Source organism: Pan troglodytes, chromosome 6, assembly GCF_028858775.2.
Source record: "Pan troglodytes isolate AG18354 chromosome 6, NHGRI_mPanTro3-v2.0_pri, whole genome shotgun sequence".
NCBI lineage: Eukaryota > Metazoa > Chordata > Mammalia > Primates > Hominidae > Pan > Pan troglodytes.
Window position 1 is genome coordinate 105,656,166 of NC_072404.2, and position 26,548 is coordinate 105,682,713.

Sequence of the window (26,548 nt, forward strand, 5' to 3'; positions counted from 1 at the left end):
TAAGGTAAGAATCCCCCAACTTTAATTTTTCCACTTAATCTCTTGGTTGTCCCACGAACACAAAGCAAATCATTCTCTCTTCCAGGTCTTTAGGATGCCATGTTTATCACATACTTAATTATCATATGGTCACCAGGGAAAGGCGTGACAAAATGGCTCCATCTGCAGTACCAGTTCTGATGAACTGGCAAAGGTTTCCTAGGGCCAACATGTATTCTGAGGCTGACCTACACTCCATGGGAGAATGCTGGGACCGAATGACAGCTCTTGTCATCACTGCAGTCAGAGATGTTTCAGGACCATCCTTTTCAACTGTCTCGTCTACTCTTGCAAGATTACATGCTATAACTAGAGGGAAAGTTCTGTTAGGACAGAATTTTTTTTCTCTCATTTTTACTGCTGTGTCCTCAAATTCCCAGACTAGTACCTGGTAGATAGTGAAACATGTTCAAATAAATATTTTTTTAAAAGAATGAAAGGTTTAAAAAAGACATTGAATTATTTTACACTTGGAAATTTTTTTGGCCATGATCACTCCTTGATTTTCCACAAATGACCTTTAGAATCATTATCAAGTTGCTGCTCCCTAAAAAAATTCCACTGAAATGCAAAATAAAACAATGCAAGGCAGGGCACACTGACTCATGCCTGTCATCCCAGCACTTTGGGAAGCCAAGGTGGGCAGATCGCTTGAGCCCAGGAGTTCAAGACCAGCCTGGGCAAGATGGCGGAACTCCATCTCTACAAAAAATAAAAAATTAACCAGGTAGGGTAACGTGCACCTGTAGTCCCAGCTACTTGGGAGATTGAGGCAGGAGAATCGCTTGAGCACAAAAGATTGAGGCTGCAGTGAGCCATGTTTGCATCACTATACTCCAGCCTGGGCAACAAAGTGAGACCCTGTCTCAAAACATAAAACAAAAAGCCTACAATGCAAGACCATGCCATACCCCCAAGATAACGAAAAAGAATAATAAGTGATGGCAAAAATGTGGAGCAAATGTTACTCTCACACAGTGATGGTATGAGAATAAAGGAGTAAACCATTTTAGAAAAATGCTGGGCAGTATCTGCTATAGCTGAACATACAACCACAAGCCCACCAATTTCAATCAGAAGTATATCACCAACAGAAGTGTGCATATACACAAAAACTATGTGAAAATGCCCACAGCGGCATTATTTGTAGTATCCAAAAAACTAAAAATAACACAAATGTCAACCAATAGTAGGATACATTAATGGCTTGTGGTGAATTCACACAATGGAATACAACACAGCAATAAGAAAAAACTAACTCCAGCTGGGCACGGCATCTCACATCTGTAATCCCAGCACTTTGGGAAGCCAAGGCAGGTGGATCACCTAAGGTCAGGCGCTTGAGACCAGCCTGGCCAACATGGTGAAACCCCGTCTGTACTAAAAATACAAAAATTACCCAGGCATGGTGGCACAGGCCTGTAATCCCAGCTACTCAAGAGTCTGAGGCAGGAGAATCGCTTGAACCCGGGAGGCAGAAGTTGCAGTGAGCTGAGACCGCCCCATTGCACTCCAGCCTGGGCAACAAGTGCAAAACTCCATCTCAAAAAAAAAAAAAATAGAATAAACTAACTCCAACTACATATGACAACAGACGAATCCTAAGGGTAAAAGAAAAGAAACATAAGAAAACCTAGCGTATAATTCCATTCACGCAAAGTGAAATAAACAGGCAAAACTTACATACAGTTAGTTTTAACATACAGTGACCAGAATTCAGACAACTGGTTACCCTTGGTGGGTGCTGATCAGAAGGGGCATCAGAGGGCCTCTGGGATGCTCGTTACGTGGGCCTACTCACTTTCTGAGTATTCATGGCTGTACATTTGTGATGTATGCATTCAATTTATATTTCAACAGTTTACATTTCAGAAGTTTTTGAGAGATATTATCAGCTTCATTTTTTTAGATGCAATAAAGAAATCATTTCTTAAATATAAGAGCATGTTAATCTGGGCACAGAAATAGTTTTCTCCAGTTTTTAAAACAAGCTCATCACCACGGCCGGGCAGTCTGCTCTGTGATTTAAGTAAACATGTCAAAGGTTGCTCCTTAGGATTGATGGATAGAGGCCGACCATAATAAAAATATGTATGAGGGTAGTGATAAATGCAGCTCTGCTCTCCCTGCAGCAGTGAGCAGAGGGTCCCTATAGGGGGAACGGACTATATCCTTATATCCACCACATCTTTAAAATGTCATTAATCCTTCTTTGGGAATATTTTTCACTAGTGAGCTGAAGCCTTCCTCCCTTGCAATTTTCAGGAGTTTTATTATGATTAAACATACACCTGCAAAATGGGAAGAGTTTTAGGATTCCTCATGCAACCTTGTATAATACTTATTGTCATCACCAAGAAATACCACCATACTCAGTGAAGATGACAGCAAAGGAAACCAGAAGGAACCTATCACTACAAATGCCCATACCCCGAGGGCAGGGGTCCTATCTGGCCTGCTCACCATCAGTCACAGTAAATTGATAAAGGTTTGTAAGCTGTGAATGAGCCAGGGTAGAACCATAATCATCTAGCTACCCATTTTGTCATGAATCACTCATATCCTGGGACTGAAGGACAAATCCCCTACATTGTTTTCCAACCACTGAGAAGGTGCACACAACAGGTCACTGCATCTGCCCATCCTTTACTTTGATTCCCTGTTATAGGGATGGAACAAAATATAATTTAAGGATTTGCATCTGGATTGGGTATTTTATATTAGGGAATTATCATTAACTTTATTAGGTGCACAATGGTATTATGACTGTGTAGGAGATTGTTTTTATTATTTGAAGCTCTATGCTAAATTATTTAGGGTGAATTATAGTGATAGCTAAGTTATATTTATTAACATAAATCAGAAAAAAATGTATAAACTAACATGACAAGTATTACTTTAAATCAGATGGTGGTTATGTGGGTGTTTACTATTCTATTTTCTGTATGTCTGAAAATTGTCACAATAAAGTTAAAAACATATTTAAGAAACATAAATGGCCAATAAACATATTGCTCTATTTATTTAAAAATGAAAATTTTAAATAAGATACACTTTTTCAACTAACAGATTGGCATAAAGTCTTTTTTGTTGCTGCTGCAACAAAAACTCATAATGATCTGAGTTGATATAATGTAGGAAATGAACACTTCCGTGTTCCCACCCAAAATAAATATTGAAATAACCTTCATGAGAGGCAGTCTACCAAGGGGAATCACAAGCCTTAATATGTTCTAAACCCATTCTAACCCAATGGTGCCACTTCTAGGAATTTATCCTAAGAAAATAATGCTAGCTGTATGCAAAAATGTAGGTACAATACTATCATTACAGTGCTGTCATGATAGTAAAGCACAGGAGACAACTAAATATTCAATAATAAATAGTGCTTCAATAAGTTAGGGCAAAACAGAAACAGCCATATGTAGGAATATTATGCAGTATTAAAAATATTGTAGTAGGGTTCCTTTCAGCTGGAACCACCATCTTCCAGTAATTCACCAAAATGGGATGAACACAAAGGGAAAGAGGAGAGGCACTCAATATATGTTCTGTAGGCCTTTTAGAAAACATGGAGTTGTTCCTTTGGCCACATATATGCAAATCTATAAGAAAGGTGATATTGTAGACATTAAGGGAATGAGTACTGTTCAAAAAGGAATGCTTTACAAGTGTTACCATGGCAAAAGTAGAGGAGTCTACAATGCCCCCAGCATGCTGTTGGCACTGTTGTAAACAACAAGTTAAGGGCAAGACTCTTGCTAAGAGAATCAATGTGTGTGCTGGGCACATTAAGCACTCTAAGAGCTGAGATAGCTTCCTGAAATGCATGAAGAAAAATGATCAGAAAAAGAAGGTGTACCTGGTGTCAGCCTGCTCCATGCAGAGAAGCACACTTTGTGAGAACTCACAGGAAGGAGCCTGCATTGCTGGAAACTATTTCCTATGACTTCATGGCAAATAGGTGTTTAAAAAAAAAAAAAGACCTCTGGATTGTAAAAATGTGGTGTCCACTCCCTCAAAGAAATATTTAAAGCAAATTTTAATTGTGTCCTAATTAATTGTATAATGTCTTTACTAATCAAATTTAACGTATTGCTTACCAAAAGATGTGAGGTAACTTACTGCGCAAGAAATTACTCAACTGGTTAGAAGATGGCCAGATATTATTTATGACATATTTGTACTGGTTTAAAAGTAGTTCCTCTAAATCATCATGGAAGAAACAAAATAATTTACAAAAATAAAAAAATATAGAAGCACACTGAATTATAGGAAAAAGTATTTGTAACATAGCAGGTAAGGGAAAAAACTAGATAGAAAACAGTATTTTTTTCTCCTAAGGGGAAAAAAAATTATATACATACAGAGAGACACATAGACTGAGAGATAAATAAATATATAAATATCTATCTTCCTACACAAAGATCAAAAGTTACTTTTGTTTATGTATCTGCCTTTTAAATTTTCAATGCATATAAAATTGATGTGATAAAAAGTTTCCAAAAAAAGAATTAACTGTTTTTCAAAATTTGCCTACAGACATTTTTAAAGTGGATATCATGCTTTTGTTGACAAAACAATTACAAAAATCCAAGTGTAATTCACTATGTTACTCTGTAATATGTCTTCTGTTTCTCATTCAGCCCTTTTCCCCAATTTTCCCATCTTTCGCTACAGAGATTTAGTTACTTGAGACTATACACTTCTAAATAGTTGACATGGTTTGGCTGTGTCCCCGCCCAAATCTCACCTTGAATTGTAATAATCCCCACGTGTCCAGGGCGGGGCTAGCTGGAGATAACTGAATCATGGGTGCGGTCTCCCCATAAGTTTCAGAAGATCCAATGGTTTTATAAATGGGAGTTCCCCTGCACAAGCTCTCTTGCCTGTCACCATATAAGACGAGAATTTGTTTCTCATTTGCCTTCCACCATGATTGTGAGGCCTCTCTAGCCATGTGGAACTGTGAGTCAATTAAACCTCTTTGCCTGATAAATTACCCAGTCTCAGGTATGCCTTTATTAGCAGCATGAGAACAGAACAGTCTAATACAATAGTACACATCATCTCTTTTGCTCTCCAAAGCTACTGGCTCCCTCTCACTTTCTCTATTACTAATAGTAGGCATCATCTCTTTTCCTCCCTGGAGCTACTGGCTCCCTCTCACTTTCTCTGTTACTAATACAATAGCACGCATCATCTCTTTTTCCTCCCTCGAGCTACTGGCTCCCTCTCACTTTCTCTATTCTTATTACTGGCACCTCTCTGCACTCAGGCTGTATTTTCTCTCTGCTCTCTCTCATCCATTATAAAAAATCAGCCATCTTAATCAAATATTCTTTCAAAGTGACTCTATCTTGCCATTCTCCATTCCTCCTGCTGCCACAACCCTAAGGCTGCCTAACTTCTGGCCTTGCTGCACCAATCAAATCTCACACCCATCTCCTCGTCAAAAAACCTCGAATGCTTCCTACTGTTTAGTGGAATTCCAAACCCCCAATTACCTTTCCAATCCTGTCACCCACACCCTGTGATACTCAGCATACTTTGAGCCAGAGTTGTATTTAAATAAACACTTAAAGGATGAACAATACTCCTTCAACCTGCAGAGGTTGTTTTCTCCTCGACTCATCTCCAGGCCTTCCCTCAAACGTGTTCCTTGTCGCCTCTCCCACTTGTCCCTGAGCTCCCACAATGGGGGCTGCTCCCTCCTTCCACCTCCTACAGCATTTGCTTTAACCACAATGCAGGCCCTTGGGGTATGCCAACTTTAAGATTCTTTGTTACCTCCTGCATGCTTATCCATCCGGTCTCTTATATAAAATCTGAGCTCCTTTAAGATGTGGTCATTGTTATACATCTTTTGCACTCCCACTCACCACAGAGTTTCCTGGTGTTTTATTTAAATGGCAGGCACTCAATACACATCTGTTTAAACTAACAGGAAGCAACACCAAAAGTACTAGGCAAACAGAAAAACGCATGTCTTTAAGACTAGAAACAAAACTGACTTCCTAGACTTTAACTTCTACATCTAGATGAAACATTACCTGACACTTGCCACAAGAACATCCTCCATAAGAAAACATCTGTCGTTGGCCAGGCACGGTGGCTCATGCCTGTAATCCCAGCACTTTGGGAGGCCAAGGCAGGAGGATCATGAGGTCAGGAGATCGAGACCATCCTGGCTAACACGGTGAAACCCCATCTCTACTAAAAATGCAAAAAATTACCCGGGCATGGTGGCAGGCGCCTGTAGTCCCAGCTACTTGGGAGGCTGAGGCAGGAGGATGGCATGAACCTGGGGAGGCAGAGCTTGCAGTGAGCCGAGATCACACCACTGCATTCCAGCCAGGGTGACAGAGTAAGACTCCATCTCAAAAAAAAAAAAAAATCTGTTGTATGCCTTAGCCCCACATGTTTTATAACAAGTCCTGTCCTGACTACCACCACCCAGGATCCTGTGCCCCGAGCCAGCCCAAGTGTTTAGCCATTCCCTCCACACCTGTGGCACTCTGACAGCTCTTTACTTTGTATGTGTTGTTTTCTTTGCCTAAAAAGGTCTTCCATTGCCAACAAACCCTTCTCTACCTACTCATCTTCGAGCATAATTCAAACATTACCACCTCTCCATAACTTAATGACTCTCCATAGAAAGATATAATTAGACCACACCATCTTCTGCTAATTAATCCTGTACACTACTTATCAATCATATCATGGCTTCTGGGGTTTTTTACACTTATACACAGTTCTCACTCTGATATTAATGGACAGGAGCCATGATGTATGCATTGATACACACCCAGTCCATGACACTGTATCTAGGTACCTTCAAAAAAACAGTGGAACTGATTCTAAATTCTCAAACAAATGAAAAGGGCAGAATTGGGCTCATTTTAATCCCCTAGGAGCCCTCTTTCCTTATCTGGCTCAGTTCCACTGGCTGTCGCTGATCTACAGAGCTGCCAACTTTCCTGCTACCATCACACCTGGTGTGAAGGCTGCAATGAAGCTCCCTTCCACCTCCCAAGCTAAAGAAGAATCCTCTCTTTACACAGGTTAGCAGAGAGAAGGCTGGGATATTTCACATGGAATTTTTACTAGGAAGAAAGTCAAGTCAGGAAAAAGTCACAGAAAATCAGCAAAGTAGACAGGTTTACAGAATGCTTACTGCTGATCCATAATTAACTAAGAAGCTCGGCCTGGCACGGTCCCCACATTGCTGTGTTTCCCGTTCTTCCCCTCACCACAATACCATCTGTGATAAATGGTAAACCTGACATCCTTAGCATGCTCAGCCAAGGCAGATTTGGGTTGGTACCACACTATCCAGGCCTGGTGAGATCACCAGAACTTTTGCCAGATCCACAATCCTTTCCACAAACTGCTGACTGCTGTTTTCTTCAGGTATGGTCCCCCTGACATCATCTCTTAGGACTCCAAGCCACACAAACTGTTACTCAAAAGTCACATAGTCCCAGCCACCCCAAGGGAAGAGAGTACTTCCCCATCTATACCAAAGATTCCACCCTCGGCCTTCAAGTGCACTTAAACAGAAACACTACAGGTGTCTCTCCAGAACTCTGCATGAATTCTCACCCTCTCTAGGTCTACCTGATCAATTAGACTCTCCCCCAGTATAGTCCTGCTGGCTGCTGAAAGTGGATGTAGCAGCTGACAAAGATACATCGTTCCAAACTAAGGTCTCAGCCTAGCTTCTCCAGGGACCATATGGCCTCCTCGAAAGGTGGACACAGCCTTTAAGTGGAGTCTTATCAATGGATCACACCAACCAGTGAGACTGTAAGATGCACCATGTATTGAGACACCCTCTATGGTGTTGCCACTTCCTGTCAGAAGGATGCCCACCACTCTTGCTTGTTTAGAAAACAGAAGTAACAGATAGGTCCTCGGTTCAAAGAACGATGACTTCTTTACCAGCTTAAGCTAATGAGCTACTTTCCATTTTGATAGGATCTTTGGCAGCCCACTTAGTTACTTTTCTGCAAGTGATCTTTCAGATTTCTGTCACTGGAGTTTTACAATATCAACACACCTTAAACGCACATACGAAGACCTTCTCTGGTTCTCTCATACAGACCTCATTCCAACCATGGTGGTCCCAACATGCACAACCATAGAGATCAGCTTAGGTAAGGAACAAATGCTTTTCTGTTTTCTGGACTTTCATCCTCCAGAATCCTTTTCCAACTTAGAAACTGTATACTGTATTGTGGCCAGACACGGTGGCTTGTGCCTGTAATCCCAGCACTTTAGGAGGCCAAGGCAGGCAGATCACTTGAGGTCAGAAGTTCAAGACCAGTCTGGCCAGCATGGGGAAACCCGTCTCTACTAAAAATACAAAAATTGGTGGATGGTTCCAAGATGGCCGAATAGGAACAGCTCCAGTCTACAGCTCCCAGCATGAGCGATGCAGAAGACAGGTGATTTCTGCATTTCCAACTGAGGCACCAGGGTCATCTCACTGGGGCTCATTGGACAGTGGGGGCAGGACAGTGGGTGCAGCCCACCAAGTGTGAGCTGAAGCAGGGCGAGGCATTGCCTCACCCAGGAAGCGCAAGGGGTCAGGGAATTCCCTTTCCTAGCCAAGGGAAGGGGTGACAGATGGCACCTGGAAAATCGGGTCACTCCCACCCTAATACTGCACTTTTCCAACGGTCTTAGCAAACGGCACACCAGGAGAATATATCCCGCGCCTGGCTCGGAGGGTCCCACGCCCATGGAGCCTCGCTCATTGCTAGCACAGCAGTCTGAGATCCAACTGCAAGGAAGCAGTGAGGCTGGGGGAGGGGCGCCCACCATTGCTGAGGCTTGAGTAGTAAACAAAGCGGCATGGAAGCTCGAACTGGGTGGAGCCCATGACAGCTCCAGGAGTCCTCTGTAGACTCCACCTCTGGGGGCAGAGCATAGCCGAACAAAAGGCAGCAGAAACCTCTGCAGACTTAAATGTCCCTGTCTGACAGCTTTGAAGAGAGTAGTGGTTCTCCCAGCACAGGGTTTGAGATCTGAGAACAGACAGACTGCCTCAAGTGAGACCCTGACCCCCAAGTAGCCTAACTGGGAGGCACCCCCCAGTAGGGGCAGATTGACACCTCACGTGGCCGGGTACCCCTCTGAAATAAAGCTTCCAGAGGAAAGATCAGGCAGCAACATTTGCTGTTCAGCAATATTCGCTGTTCTGCAGCTTCCGCTGCTGATACCCAGGCAAACAGGGTCTGGTGTGGACCTCCATCAAACTCCAACAGACCTGCAGCTGAGGGTCCTGACTGTTAGAAGGAAAACTAACAAACAGAAAGGACATCCACACCAAAACCCCATCTGTACATCACCATCATCAAAGACCAAAGGTAGATAAAACCACAAAGATGGGGGAAAAAACAGAGCAGAAAAGCTGAAAATTCTAAAAATCAGAGCACCTCTCCTGCTCCAAAGGAACGCAGCTCCTCACCAGCAACGGAACAAAGCTGGACGGACAATGACTTTCACGAGTTGAGAGAAGAAGGCTTCAGACGATCAAACTTCTCCGAGCTAAAGGAGGAAGTTCGAACCCAAAGCAAAGAAGCTAAAAACCTTGAAAAAAAGATTGGACGAAAGGCTAACTAAAATAACCAGCGTAGAGAAGTCCTTAAATGACCTGATGGAGCTGAAAACTACAGCACGTAAACTATGTGACAAATGCACAAGCTTCAGTAGCCGATTCGATCAACTGGAAGAAAGGGTATCAGTGATGGAAGATCAAATGAATGAAATGAAGCGAGAAGAGAAGTTTAGAGAAAAAAGAGTAAAAACGAAATAAACAAAGCCTCCAAGAAATATGGGACTATGTGAAAAGACCAAATCTACGTCTGACTGGTGTACCTGAAAGTGATGGGGAGAATGAAACCAAGTTGGAAAACACTCTGCAGGATAATATCCAGGAGAACTTCCCCAACCTAGCAAGGCAGGCCAACATTCAAATTCAGGAAATACAGAGAACGCCACAAAGATACTCCTCGAGAAGAGCAAGTCCAAGACACATAACTGTCAGATTCACCAAAGTTGAAATGAAGAAAAAAAATGTTAAGGGCAGCCAGAGAGAAAGGTCGGGTTACCCACAAAGGGAAACCCATCAGACTAACAGCAGATCTCTCGACAGAAACTGATGTGCTGACAGATCTCTGGCCAGAAGAGAGTGGGGGCCAATATTCAACATTCTTAAAGAAAAGAATTTTCAACCCAGAATTTCATATCCAGACAAACTAAGCTTCATAAGTGAAGGAGAAATAAAATACTTTACAGACAAGCAAATGCTGAGAGATTTTGTCGCCACCAGGCCTACCCTAAAAGAGCTCCTGAAGGAAGCACTAAACATGGAAAGGAACAACCGGTACCAGCCACTGCAAAAACATGCCAAATTGTAAACACCATCGATGCTAGGGAGAAACTGTATGAAGCAACGAGCAAAATAACCAGCTAACATCATAAAGACAGGATCAAATTCACACATAACAATATTAACCTTAAATGTAAATGGGCTAAATGCTCCAATTAAAAGACACAGACTGGCAAATTGGATAGAGTCAAGACCCATCAGTGTGCTGTATTCAGCAAACCCATCTCACGTGCAGAGACACACACAGGCTCAAAATAAAGGGATGGAGGAAGATCTACCAAGCAAAAGGAAAAAAAAAAAAAAGGCAGGGGTTGCAATCTTAGTCTCTGATAAAACAGACTTTAAACCAACAAAGATCAAAAAAGACAAAGAAGGCCATTACATAATGGTAAAGGGATCAATTCAACAAGAAGAGCTAACTATCCTAAATATATATGCACCCAATACAGGAGCACCAAGATTCATAAAGCAAGTCCTGAGTGACCTACAAAGAGACTTAGACTCCCACACAATAATAATGGGAGACTTTAACACCCCACTGTCAACATTAGACAGATCAACGAGACAGAAAGTTAACAAGGATATCCAGGAAATGAACTCAGCTCTGCACCAAGCAGACCTAACAGACATCTACAGAACTCTCTACCCCAAATCAACAGAATATACATTCTTCTCAGCACCACATGGCACTTATTCCAAAATTGACCACATAGTTGGAAGTAAAGCCCTCCTCAGCAAATGTAAAAGAACAGAAACTATAACAAACTGTCTCTCAGACCACAGTGCAATCAAACTAGAACTCAGGATTAAGAAACTCACTCAAAACCACTCAACTACATGGAAACTGAACAACCTGCTCCTGAATGACTACTGGGTACATAACGAAATGAAGTCAGAAATAAAGATGTTCTTTGAAACCAACGAGAACAAAGACACAATATACAAGAATCTCTGGGACACATTTAAAGCAGTGTGTAGAGAGAAATCTATAGCACTAAATGCCCACAAGAGAAGCAGGAAACATCTAAAATTGACACCCTAACATCACAATTAAAAGAACTAGAGAAGCAAGAGCAAACACATTGAAAAGCTAGCAGAAGGCAAGAAATAACTAAGATCAGAGCAGAACTGAAGGAGATGGAGACACAAAAAACCCTTCCAAAAATTAATGAATCCAGGAGCTGGTTTTTTGAAAGATCAACAAAATTGATAGACTGCTAGCAAGACTAATAAAGAAGAAAAGAGAGAAGAATTAAATAGACGCAATAAAAAATGAGAAAGGGGATATCTCCACCGATCCCACAGAAATAAAAACTACCATCAGAGAATACTATAAACACCTCTACGCAAATAAACTAGAAAATCTAGAAGAAATGGATAAATTCCTCGACACATACACCCTCCCAAGACTAAACCAGGAAGAAGTTGAATCCCTGAATAGACCAATAACAGGATCTGAAATTGAGGCAATAATTAATAGCCTACCAACCAAAAAAAGTCCAGGACCAGACAGATTCACAGCCGAATTTTACCAGAGGTACAAGGAGGAGCTGCTACCATTCTTTCTGAAACTATTCCAATCAATAGAAAAAGAGGGAATCCTCCCTAACTCATTTTATGAGGCCAGCATCATCCTGATACCAAAGCCTGGCAGAGACACAACAAAAAAACAGCATTTTAGACCAATATCCCTGATGAACATCGATGCAAAAATCCTCAATAAAATACTGGCAAACCAAATTCAGCAGCACATCAAAATGCTTATCCACCATGATCAAGTGGGCTTCATCCCTGGGGTGCAAGGCTGGTTCAACATACGCAAATCAATAAAAGTAATCCAGCATATAAACAGAACCAAAGACAAAAACCACATTATTATCTCAATAGATGCAGAAAAGGCCTTTGATAAACTTCAACAGCACTTCATTCTAAAAACTCTCAATAAATTAGGTAAAGATGGGACGTATCTCAAAATAATAAGAGCTATCTATGACAAACCCACAGCCAATATCATACTAAATGGGCAAAAACTGGAAGCATTCCCTTTGAAAACTGGCACAAGACAGGGATGCCCTCTCTCACCACTCCTATTTAACATAGTGTTGGAAGTCCTGGCCAGGGCAATCAGGCAGGAGAAAGAAATAAAGGGTATTCAATTAGGAAAAGAGGAAGTCAAATTGTCCTGTTTGCAGATGACATGATTGTATATTTAGAAAACCCCATCGTCTCAGCCCAAAATCTCCTTAAGCTGATAAGCAACTTCAGCAAAGTCTCAGGATACAAAATCAATGTGCAAAAATCACAAGAATTCTTATACACCAATAACAGACAAACAGAGAGCCAAATCATGAGTGAACTCCCATTCACAATTGCTTCAAAGAGAATAAAATACCTAGGAATCTAACTTACAAGGGATGTGAAGGACCTCTTCAAGGAGAACTGCAAATCACTGCTCAGTGAAATAAAAGAGGATACAAACAAATGGAAGAACATTCCATGCTCATGGATAGGAAGAATCAATATCATGAAAATGGCCATACTTCCCAAGGTAATTTACAGATTCAATTCCATCCCCATCAAGCTACCAATGACTTTCTTCACAGAATTGAAAAAAACTACTTTAAAGTTCATATGGAACCAAAAAAGAGCCTGCATTGCCAAGTCAATCCTAAGCCAAAAGAACAAAGCCGGAGGCGTCACGTTACCTGACTTCAAACTCTACTACAAAGCTACAGTAACCAAAACAGCATGGTACTGGTACCAAAACAGAGACATAGACCAATGGAACAGAACAGAGGCCTCAGAAATAATACCACACATCTACAACCATCTGATCTTTGACAAACCTGACAAAAACAAGAAATGGGGAATGATTCCCTATTTAACAAATGGTACTGGGAAAACTGGCTAGCCATATGTAGAAAGTTGAAACTGGATCCCTTCCTTACACCTTATACAAAAATTAATTCAAGATGGATTAAAGAGTTACATGTTAGACCTAAAACCATAAAAACCCTAGAAGAAAACCTAGGCAATACCATTCAGGACACAGGCATGGGCAAGGACCTCATGTCTAAAACACCAAAAGCAATGGCAACAAAAGCCAGAATTGACAAACGGGATCTAATCAAACTAAAGAGCCGCTGCACAGCAAAAGAAACTACCATCAGAGTGAACAGGCAACCTACAGAATGGGAGAACATTTTTGCAATCTACTCATCTGACAAAGGGCTAATATCCAGAATCTACAAAGAACTCAGCCAAACTCACAAGAAAAAAACAAACAACCCCATCAAAAAGTGGGCGAAGGATATGAACAGACACTTCTCAAAAGAAGACATTTATGCAGCCAAAAGACACATGAGAAAATGCTCATCATCACTGGCCTTCAGAGAAATGCAAATCAAAACCACAATGAGATACCATCTCACACCAGTTAGAATGACGATCATTAAAAAGTCAGGAAACAACAGGAGCTGGAGAGGATGTGGAGAAATAGGAACACTTTTACACTGTTGGTGGGACTGTAAACTAGTTCAACCATTGTGGAAGACAGTGTGGCAATTCCTCAAGGATCTAGAACTAGAAATACCATTTGACCCAGCCATCCCATTACTGGGTATATACCCAAAGGATTATAAATCACGCTGCTGTAAAGGCACATGTACACGTATGTTTATTGCGGCACTATTCACAATAGCAAAGACTTGGAACCAACCCAAATGTCCATCAATGATAGACTAGATTAAGAAAATGTGGCACATACACACCATGGAATACTATGCAGCCATAAAAAATGATGAGTTCATATCCTTTGCAGGGACATGGATGAAGCTGGAAACCATCATTCTCAGCAAACTATCGCAAGAACAAAAAAACAAACACCACATGTTCTCACTCATAGGTGGGAATTGAACAATGAGAACACTTGGACACAGGAAGGGGAACATCACACACTGGGGCCTGTTGTGGGGTGGGGGGAGGAGGGAGGGATAGCATTAGGAGATACACCTAATGTAAATGACAAGTTAATGGGTGCAGCACACCAACATGGCTCATGTATACATATGTAACAAACCTGCACGTTGTGCCCATGTACCCTATAACTTAACATATAATAAAAAAATAATAATAACAATACAAAAATTAACTAGGCGTGGTGGTACATGCCTATAATCCCAGCTACTCGGGAGGCTGAGGCATGAGAATCACATGAACCCGGGAGACAGAGGTTGCAGTGAGCTGACATGCGCAACCTGCACTCCAGCCTGGGAGACACAGTGAGACTCTGTCTCAGAAAAAAAAAAAAAACTCTACACTGTATTTCTGGGCTAAAAACAAATTTATAAAGAACATTGCTTTGTTTTTAAGAGACAGGGTCTCACTCTGTCATCCAGGCTGGAATGTGGTGGCACATTCATAGCTCACTGAAGCCTCAAATTCCTAGGCTCAAGCCATCCTCCTGCCTCAGCCTCTCACTGGGATTACAGGTGTCCAGAATCCTGATTTTTTATGTATAATCTAAACCTCCTTACAAATGTGTCCTTTTTTTTCCTCCCCACAAAACTATCCCTGCTTTTAATTCATTTTCTTTTGGAGTCTTTATTTATCCTTTACTTAAATCATTACTTAATTTCAAGCATTTACTGAATCAATATATAACACATATCAGATGCAGGACACCTTTCATATAAGTTACCTCACTGAATCGTTACAATTTTAAAAAATGTTTTATTATGAACATGTTCAGACCAGGTGTGGTGGCTCACACCTGTAATCCCAGCACTTTGGGAGGCCAAGGCGTGCAGATCACCTGAGGTCAGGAGTTCAAAACCAGCCTGATCAACATGGTGAAACCCCGTCTCTACTAAAAACACAAAATTAACCGGGTGTGGTGGCACATGCCTGTAATCCCAGCTACCCAGGAGCCTGAAAATCACCTGAACCCGGGAGGTGGAGGTTGCAGTGAGCTGAGAAAGTGCCATTGCACTCCAGCCTGGGCAACAAGAGTGAAACTCTGTCTCAAAAAACAAGAAAAGAAAAGAAAATTTTTCAAACATATACAAAGTAGAGAGAACAGTGTAATAAACCCAATATTCCATTTCCCAATTTCAAAAGTTATCATCATACTGCCTACTCATTTTCCTCAACCCAATAAAACTGGATTATTTAAAAGCAAATCTCAGAAACGGTAGTCTCATCTGTAAAAATGTTTCAGTGTATATCTCTAAAACATAGACTCTATATTTCCCATAATGAGAATATTATCAGCCTAAACATCGATTAATACCAACTCCTTAATATCAAATATCCTGTCCATGTTCAAAGTCCTTGATGTCTCAATTAGTTTTAATAGTAACACATTGTGATGAGGAAAGAGAGGTTCATAGATTTAATACCTTTCTACACCATATTCAGTACACATCAAATTTCTAATTTGACACCCTGGTCCTCTTTCCATACAACTCAGCTGCCTTTTCATAATGTTTAGAAAGACATATATATATAAAATATGTGTATATTAATATGTTATTAATAATATATCATATATGTGTGTGTATATATACATATATATTATATGTGTGTATATTATCTTACAAAAGTGGCCTTTTCTTTTCTGAGTACTTTAATTTCAGCTGAATAACATAAAGGTGTTTCGGTGTCTGGAACCTGAGACAGACTTTTATTCTATTAATCATTCACTGCCCACTATCATAAAATAGGTGGAAATATAAGATGCCAGTATAAGACACAAACTTCCATGGTGTCTGTTGTGCTCTAGTATCTAGTATTATCCATACTGGAGCCTCCTCTCAGGATACCGCAGTCATCATAAAGTGATGATAATGATGATGACAACAACAATAGGCTTCTACCAGGGAGAGACAGTATAGTCCCATGGATGAGTGAAGGATTACTGAGATGTTTACAATGAGCTTTAAACTTCCTAGGAGAAAAAGCTATATGGGTCAATCCTGGAAAGGTAAATGGGTTGCAAAACTGAATACTCCAGCAACCGCTTTTATTCACATACCTTACACCACATGAGATAAAAGAAATTAAAATATAAGCCATTTTGTCATCACAGTCACCTACATTTTAAAAAGCAGATGTATTTGTAAGGCTCTCCCCTCTTAAGACATGTTGGGATTTTCTTTTTTTTTTTTTTCTTGAGACAGTCTTGCTCTGTCGCCCAGGCTGGAGTGCAGTGGCACAATCTCAGCTCACTGCAACCTCCGCCTCCCAGGTTCAAGTGATTCTCCCACCTCAGCCTCCTGAGTAGCCAGGATTACAGGCACGTGCCACCACATCTGGCTAGTTTTGCTACTTTTAGTAAAGATGGGGTTTCACCATGTTGGCCAGGCTGGTCTCAAACTCCTGACCTCAGGGGATCCACCCACCTCAGCCTCCCAAAGTGCTGGGATTACAGGCATGAGCCACCGTGCCGGGCTGACACTTTGGGACTTTTTCAAAATATAACAATGAAATAAAGAGCTGTTTGAAAATAATATTTAAAAGTTATAGAACACAAATCAAACAAGAAACAAAATAGATTCCTTTATACTGACCTTCAAAAATATTGTTCTAAGCTCAGCTGGATCTGCTCTCTTGGTTAAAGCCACCTATAAATAAACATAAAAATGTTTATGTTATTACAACAAAGCTGAGAAATCAAGCTAGCCAACTAAAGGAAAATAAATCTCAGATTAAAAATTAGTGCATTTCATTTTTGTACTTAAATACCATGTTGCCCCAGTGCATAAACTATGCCCCCTTCCCATTTTAAATTAGACTCCTTATGTAGCTTCTAAAATGATAAAATTTTATGCAAGGAACCAGTAGCAAAATCTCTTAATATCTAATGTTGAATGTATATCATTTCTTAAAAAGAAAAGGTGAAACATTGCAAACACCTGTCATTTTTTACTTGTAATCCAGTGTAAACCATGCCCTTTCACAGGAGAATTTAAGTATACAAATGTTTGTCAACTATGCAAGAGAACATATTTCTTTTTTTTTTTTTTTTTTTGAGACAGTCTCTCTCTGTTGCCCAGGCTGGAGTGTAGTGGTGCAATCTCGGCTCACTGCAACCTCTGCCTCCCAGGTTCAAGCGATTCTCCTGCCTCAGCCTCCTGAGTAGCTGGGATTGCAGGCGCGTACTACCACTCCCAGCTAATTTATGTATTTTTAGTAGAGATAGGGTTTCACCATGTTGGCCAGGCTGGTCTCAAACTCCTGACCTCAAGTGATCTGCCCGCCTCAGCCTCGCCTCCCAAAGTGCTAAGATTACGGGCGTGAGCCATCGTGCCCAGCCAAGAGAACATATTTCTTAAAGAAGTCAGTGAACAAGGGAAATCATATTAACTCAAGGGAGTTACTTCTCACAGTTTCACCATGAACAGGCATGTATACCTCACTACCTGGGCATGCCAAAGAACCTCTCCTCCTCTCCTCAGTTTTTAATTAATAAATCATAGGTCTCCAAAGGTATGATGTTATTCTACATATTTTAGAAATACAAGTGGCTGTGGTTATCTTTGAAGAGCAAAAATTGACAGATTAGCTCAGAATGGGTGTTGTGCTTAATTCTGCAGGCCACAAAGTCCAAAAACATTGCTGGGGAAAAGCAAGACAAACTTCAACATGGCTTCCTCAGGCCAACACAAAAGAGTCCTTATGTGGAACCAAACAGTGGGTTTATTCAATGTCCCAACACCCAATCCTCCTAGCAAAAAACATCATGAGACTGGGTTCCCACCAAGCACAGAGCCACCCCATGATGAAGCCAAGGAGAGGTTCCTGGAACCACCCAACACTGGACCCATGTTGCTATCCACAGGGAGACTTATGCAAATTGTCCTAAATCCCTTCTGTGAGCTAGTGAAGGCTGTTCTGAGATCTTTGGACAATGAGTTCTCTGTCTCTAAATATGGAACTGCCTGAGCTCCTAGGCTCTCCACTGTCAGGAATAATTTTATTAACTAATCACTAGAATGGGAGTAGTCTTTCTGAAACCAGATGGTCGGTCACCTTGTTTCCCAAAGCAAGACTGATAACTCTTCATTTCAGCTGAGTGCTTGTAACCACCAAGGCTATTCATAAGAATTTGTAATACTTTTTTTTTTTTTTTCTTTGAGATGGAGTTTCACTCTTGTTGCCCAGGCTGGAGTGCAATGATGCAGTCTTAGCTCACTGCAAACTCAGCCTCCCAGGTTCAAACGATTCTCCTGCCTCAGCCTCCCAAGTAGTTGGGATTATAGGCATGCACCACCATGCCCGGCTAATTTTTTATTTTTAGTACAGATGGGGTTTTACCATGTTGGCCAGGCTGGTCTCCAACTCGTGACTTTAGGTGATCTGCCCGCCTCAGACTCCCAAAACGCTGGGATTACAGGCATGAGCCACTGTGCCCAGCCATGAATTTTTAATCTTTTTAAAAATCCTGAATTAGTAAGTGTTCTCTGCTGTTCAATAGAGGAGAAGAAAATGTACTGCTAGTTAACCTAAGATGAATGACTCTGCTGCCCTAAAAGCTTCAGAGAGGACTCCCTCCTCTCAGGTCTCTATTCCGAGAAAGGTAGGGTAGGACGAACACAAGAGAAGATGGGACAGCATAAAGATGCCCCCATCCTCCACTTTAAGAGCAGAAAAATCTCCTCCTTGATGGTAAGAGTCCCACATCTCATGGAAGTACATAACACTTTTTTCAAAAGCATATGGTACCCTAAGTTCTTAACTGTTTTCCTCTTAAAAGCAAAATAAATTTTCCACAAAATGAAGTATTCTTCGTAATTCTAAAATAGAATTAATTCTTTATGCCATGAACTTTGTAAGGTCTTCCCTGGGCAATGCTATTTCAGAGTGAACCTCCCCTGCCCTCAATTTTCATAGCACATTTCTGCTTAAGGATCCTGAAATGTATATTCAGTGCTCCCCATCAGAACTACACCTCAAAGGGGGGGAAAAAGTGTTCATTTTGTAACCTTCTCAGGGTCTAGGGCAGAGAACACAAATCAAAACAAAGACAGAGAATGACCCAACACTTATAAGGCATGTTGCCTAACATTTACAGTTTTCTAAGCAAGACTATTATCTCATTGGATTCTCACTGCAAATCAGTCAGATAAGATGGATATTACTGCCCTAATTTTACGGAAGAGGAAACCAAAGCTCAGAAAGCATCAATTATTTCCCCCAAAAAGTCAGATTAAGTGCCAATCTGCGCTGACATTTCTAAATGTTTTCTGAGCTGAGATCAGATCCCAAATACTCCATCTGTTACCGTAGTGGCCTTCCTACAGACCCACATTACAGGCAGCTTCAAAGTGTTGATAACTTGCATTAGCTGGCAATATAATACAGTCATGCATCACTTAACAACAGGATAACATTCTGAAAAATGCATTGTTAAGTGATTTCATCATTGTGTGAACATCATATAGTGTACTTATACAAACCTAGATGGTGTAGCCTACTACATACCTAGGCAAATGAGATAGCCTATTGCTCCTAGGCTACAAATCTATACAGCATGTTCCTATACTGATTACTGTAGGCAACTGTAAAACAAGTATCTAAACATAGAAAAGGTGTGGTAAAAATATGGTTTTAAAAGATAAAAAGTGGAACACCTGTACAGGGCAGCTCCACTATAATTTATGGAGCCACCATCATATATGCAGTCCTTCATTGATGAAAACATCCTTATGTGGTACATAACTGCAATATAGTACAAGCCTAAAAATCAAAACTCTCCCAATTTCTCCTAACAGTGTGTAGTGTCTGTCCAATGCTGTGATTAAGGACATGATCTTACAGGAATGGTGGCTCATACCTATAATCCCAGCACTTTGGGAGGCCAAGGTGGGAGGATCACTTGAGCCCTGGAGTTTGAGATTAGCCTGGGCAACACAGTGACATCCCATCTTCATTAAAAAAAAAAGAACATGGCCTTAGTGTCAGATCATCCTCAAATAGGGAGCAGGACCAACCTCATAAACTCACTGGCCATGTGACTTGGAGGCCCTGACCTCTCAGCCTCACTTTCCTCATTTATAAAATGGGGAGTCCTAGACAGCTAGAAAATATGAGATAATTACACAAAGTGCTTAGCACCAAAAGGGCCACACAGTTAAAGTGCTCAATAAATGGTATCTATTACTATTTGTATTATTTATCCAAAGATGTTTATGTTCTACCATGTTTACTCCTTAAGAAATCTAAATGATGGGTAAACTGGCTCATAATTTAGAAGGGATAAATTAGCAAAAGAGAAGAGAAAGAAACTCATGGGTCTTCAAACACACTCACCAAACCACTAAATAAACATTGTGGCCGTCCTAACTGATAATTGTCTCAGCTACCCTACCCCCAACCCAGAGTTCCAGGTACAGCAAATGGTTAATGATCACCACAAGATTTCTCTGAGGCCCACTAAAATTTGGCTCAGGTCCTGGTACATTCTATTTAAGGATAGATAAGTATGGTTCAACAGGGGATGGATTCAGAAAAATTACTACCAGCCTCCTGGGCCTCATCTCTATAGTAATTCCATCTATTATTCACCAGTCAAATGCTGTGTGGCTGTTCGGAATTTCCATTTATACTGCTACCTCCCATTCCTATCTTCTTGTTTAAGTGTCATTTGCTATGAATGACGAACACTTACACAACTTAATTGAAGACAATGCAAAGTTACCATGAGATGTACCAGTTTTTTAAAGGTGTATTTCAATGAATTCTACCTGGTGGCAAAACCAATACCCAGGAAGTTCTATGAGCTGGAAAAAGGAAGCCACAGAAATGTAGCCACCCTTTTAAAGTCAATTCAGAACAGCTGTCCAGCATGCATACTTTGCATTACATAAGCTTGGGATTATTAGACTTAGTTCATTCTTGGGCTTTAGAAGCCTGGAATTATTAGACTTAGTTCATTCTTGGGGTTTAGAAGAGTCACCAAACTTTAGATTGTTTCCAGAAGGCTTACTTTCACCGTTACATTTTTTTCTCATATATTAATAGCATGCAAATATTTACAGCTACTATTGTTATAACTGCCTGATTTTCTTTATGATTCTTCTTCTGAATTTGCATTTGTAAGAATAGATTCCAACATTAAAACAAAAATTTTATATCAAGAATTTTAAATCAAGTAACTGGTTTTCAAACATACAGAGTAACACTAAGAAGAAAGGGGTCCTTTACCGATTACTATGAAATATTATTTGCTAACAAGATAAAGAATTTTGTTGAAATTTGATAACATTTTACTCTGATTCCAAATTTAAGGGAAAAAGAGAGGGTTTTGGTGTTTTTTTTTTTTTTTTTTTTTTTTTAGTTGGGGGTCTCATTGTGTCACTCAGGCTGGAGTGCAGTGGTGCGATCATGGCTTACTGCAGCCTCACATTCCTGGGCTCAAGCAATCCTCCCACCTCAGCCTCCTGAGTAGCTGAGGCTAAATGCATGTGTCACCAGGCCCCACTAATTTTTTAATTTTTTTGTAGAGACAGTCTCACTATGTTGCTCAAGCTAGTCTCAAACTCCTGGCCTCAAGTGATCCTTCCATCTTGGCCTCCCAAAGTGCTGGGTTTACAAGCATGAGCCACCATGCCTGGCCCAGAAAGGGGCAATGTTGGAACAGAAAAACTCTATGCATAGTTTCTTCCACAAACTGGGAAAAGTCTATCATTATTTAACTTTAGTATGGAAATTTCAGGTCGATTCAATGAGTCTATGCTCCACAGAAGCAAAATTTGAGAATCACTGAATATGTAAAACTTTTTGACAAGATAAACACTGGTTATAATTGTGTAAGTCATCAATAGCGTTTGCAAAACACATACTAGGTAGGTACATCCTAGAAATAAAAAGAAAAACAATAACACAATTTCAAGAACTGGTGTTTTTAAAAAGGCAGGGGGTGGGGGAGAACATGGCAAGAAGAATACAAAAGTCATCTTTCAGGACAAATGAATTCACTCTCCTTCTAATATGAGTTAGAGCAGCCATAGGTAGGGGGTCACCAGAAAATTCCTACCTGTAGGAATATTTTTTAAACAGACTTTCTTACAAGGGAATCAAGCCACAGTTGCAGGCTCATTACTTTAACAAATCACAGTGGTATAGAATGGTGTATTCAAAATAGTTGTCAGATCTAAGAGAGGATGGTGGGGAAGAATATAAGAAAACCTACATGAAAATAAGAAATGCTAATTTGAAAAATAAAATGCAAAGAAAAGCAAAGCTCTCCTCTTTCACTGGGAGGCTGTAGAGATGTGAGACCACCATCTCTGTGAGGGCACCTTACTCCTCAGATCAACCCCAACTCTGGCAAAGATCAGGAAACAAAGTAGATGCTCTGGAAGTGCTGAATATAGAATAAAGTCTTTCAGGTCAGTAAAAATCTGACATTTACAATGAAAATAGGCAACTCTCTTCAGATCAATGGTTCTCAAAGTGTGGAGACCATCAGCATCACCTGGGAACTTTTAAAAATACAAATTATCACACCCATCCCAGACCCAAAGAATCAGAAACTGGGTGAGGCCCAGCAATTCCCTATGATTTAACAAGCCCTCCAGGTGACCCTGATGCAGTTAAAGTTTAAGAACCACAGCTTTAGATAATGTCCAATTTTAATGTACTGATTATAAGATGTAGGTTCTCAGTCCTCGCTGCATATTCAAGTCCCCTGAGGTGCTTTTAGGTTTTACAAAACCCAAACCATACCAAAGGTCAATCAAATGAAAATTTCTAGAATGGATATCTTTAGAGCTCCCTCAAGAAATTACGATGTGTGGGTGGACTGAGAACAACTGCGTTAGGACCCGAGGCCCAACCTCAGCTGCTACGTCACCAACTGTACAGCACAGCCCTTCCTCAGCAATACTTCCCCAGTCACCCTCCCAAACCTGAAACATCTGAAAGCCAAGACAAGCACAGACTTACACTGAAAATTCTACCATCATAAAGTAAATATTTGCCTTAGATAAGAACTACAAACTCAAAGAGGTAGCTCATCAAAAGCAAGCTTCTGGGTGTGTGTGTGGGTGGGTGGGTGTAAATAAGCATGCAGTGACAAGCAGGAAACGGAGACAGAAGGAGAAATAGTCCTGCATAGTCTTTTGAACCTGAGGAAATAGTGCAGTAGATGGCCCTGAATCCCAAAGAAAAGTATTCTTGGGTGTAACCTAACCACTTAGAAGCTGAGGCCCACCCTCCTTCTTTATCTTCCTATACTAAAGACACTAGAAGGCTGAAACTACAATTCCCAGACTCCCTTGCTGCTATGCGGCCTATGTGCCATCAATTAGATGAAATTGAGTGAGATTTGGCAAATGTTTGGGAGTTGGGGGGCACCTTCTGCTGTTTCTGCCAAGCACGCACCATTGCTGGAAGTGTCTAGTTTTCCTGTGGCAACCTCCTGCCCTCCCATGTCAGTGGCCACATGGTCCTGAAACACTCTCCACTTGGCAGGCGGCATTGTGACTGCACAGGAGGTCACTGCTGTCTTGGTGGCCTGCTCTGCTTGAGACTCTAGACGTCATTCTTTAGAGCTCAACCTCAAGTCTGTTTCTTTACCTTCCCAACAAATTGTGTAAGCCATTTAATATCCTGTAATAAATCTCTCTCTGCTTAAACCAGCTAGAGTAGATTCTGTTCTCTGCGAGTGAGCCCTGACTGATACAATCAGTAATTGCAAAAGAAAGTTTGGAATTCCCTAAAACCACAGTTACCATTAACTTGAGAAGAAGAAAAAGGTATCTCAAACTTAAGAAAATAATTTTTTATTGAAACCACTGAGTCACTCATCCTTCATCCTACAGTTTCCCTACGACCTAATAAATGAAGAGCAGTCATTATGGGAAAAGTTACTGAAATATAAATTAGTACAAAGACAAGATGCCCTGTTAAGCATTCTTCAAACCACAACATTTCTATGTAATCAGCTGGCAAAACTTCATTTCACTCAACAGTTGACTTATAAAGTATCAGACACCACAAATGTTAACCCACTGGGTAATTACATCAGCGAGTCATTTCAGAGGCGCTAGAGATGTTTATCAGAAGGATTCAGTAGGTTGTGATGTATGTTAGATTTCACTCTGCTCTGTTGTAGAACATAAACTAGAAAGCCATCATCATTAAAATTCTGATATTAAGAGGCAGAGTATAACAGTTAAGAATGAATGGTGGTGTTTTAGCTGGGTTCTGTTATGCCAAAAGCGCCTGAAACATACTAGTTCTGGATTTTACTATTATTGTTATTAAGCTGACCTCTACCCGCTAGATGGGAGTAGCAACCCCTTCCCCAACAAGCTGCAACAACCAAGAAACTGTCTCCAGAGGTTGCTAAAAGAAATCCTCTTGGGGGCCAAACTACCCCACCCCCCAGCTAACAACCACTCCTTAGATGGTGATGCTCTACTTGCTCATCCATGCAACACAATCACCTATGGGAAGGCTGCAGTGTACTAGGCCCAGCGCCAGGCACCGAGGAGAAAACACCCAATAAATCAGAAACCCTGCCCCAAGCAGGGAAAGCTGACTTATCGACAAGTGGTTGGTACAAAATGTATGATGATACATGCTATCATAAGGCAGAGTGGCAGGAGAATTAATACACTAATTCTGCTAAAGTTGAGGGTCACAGAGGCAGTCTTTGGAGCCGGATCACTTATTATTAATTATAACGATAACAATGACCATCTAACTTTTACTGGGTCCTTAACTCTATGCCAGGCATTATGCTAATGGCTTTATATCTTATTTCATTTATATACTGTATCATTAAAACTCTTTAAGGGGAAGAGTGAGTAATATCCCCACTTTTCAAATAAAGAAGCTGAGGTACTAAAGAGTCTTAAATGAATACCAGTAGATCACACAGCCAGAAATGACCCCTGAGCTCAGGTTATTTAGACACTAATTATAATACCTGAAGGATATTCCCAGAGTTTAGCAAGCAAAAAGGGGGACTTTAAAGCTACCTTTAAGAATGGAGCCACTGGACAACATTGTAATTGTAACCAATTTAAAATAAATTCTTTTTAATTTGGCATTATGATTCATAAATGCCCATGGCTCAGTAGAAGGCAGAAATGCCTAGTGCAGAATATTATTCTCCAGTATTTTATGCTGAATTCAGTCTCAATTTTTGTAAGCATCAAGGTTACAGTATAATTAGGAACCAGCTGCAATTGTAATTACCACGCCCAATATAATTTGTTACATATTAGCAAGTGTCAAATTACTACTGCTCCTTAAATGAATAAAAACTGATTGTGCTATTCTGAAGACTGGGGCTATGTTCCTGATGGGGAACAAAGGAATATAAAAAGTATATGACGTATTTATAAAGTGCTGAAAAGCTCTACTTAGGAGATCACAAGTTGCTGAAGCCCAGATAATGCCATAAAAAGTTAAACACTTCTGAGAGAGAAAAGCTAATTTAATAAATACAGAGGAAGAGGAAGCCAAAAATGAAAGGACAATAAAGAAGTTGCTTCCATTAAATATGCCTTACCTGTCCAAAATCCTGCTATCAACCTCATCTAACTGAAGCACGTCAAGAACCAGAAAGAAGCAAAAAGGAAAAGGAAAGGGGCTCTCTGCACAGCTGGAGGCTCATCTCAAAGACGACACACCATCTCACTTGAGTGAGCCCTCCTGGGCCCTATTCCACAGCCCACAGCTTTTGACATGACTCTAATGCTTTGCAAACATTAGCTTACTGACACTCTCAACAGCCCTGAGGAGTAGACACTGTTACGTCCATTTTACAGATGAGGAAACTGAGGCACAGAGAGGTTGAGTAACTTCCCCAAGTCACACAGTTAGCAAGTGGCAGATCCCTAATTTGATTGCAAATCTATGATTTCAGCCATTATGTGATACTGTCCTTCAGAGGAAAAGAAAGCACAATATTGAGCAGGCAAGAGAATCCAGAGATCAAAAGAAAATTAGGACACGAGAGTCTGATTTCTGAGCATCCCCCAGTCTGACCTTCAGGGCAAGGGCAGGGAGCTTCCCATTTCAGATACAACTGTGGTTATGACAGCCCAGTGCTTCTGGCCCTCCTTGCTGTTCCCGGTTCTCCTCCCTTCTCCC

The 26,548-nt window shown here is 40.7% G+C and overlaps 1 protein-coding gene across 14 annotated transcripts in view; it reads right to left on the minus strand.

Moving 5' to 3' along the window:
- The window catches only part of SLC25A13 (solute carrier family 25 member 13), a 237,626-nt gene that overhangs the window by 159,039 nt on the left and 52,039 nt on the right, over positions 1 to 26,548 (minus strand). For 12 of the 14 annotated variants that reach the window (XM_054687647.2, XM_527824.7, XM_063815466.1 and 9 more), the window contains one exon: positions 17,008 to 17,061. In XM_054687647.2, coding sequence (XP_054543622.1) covers positions 17,008 to 17,061 — 54 coding nt within the window. Of the gene's footprint in view, positions 1 to 17,007; positions 17,062 to 23,824; positions 23,929 to 26,548 lie in introns of those variants that run through there. The other 2 variants (XM_016957782.4, XM_063815469.1) reach the window with 2 other exon arrangements.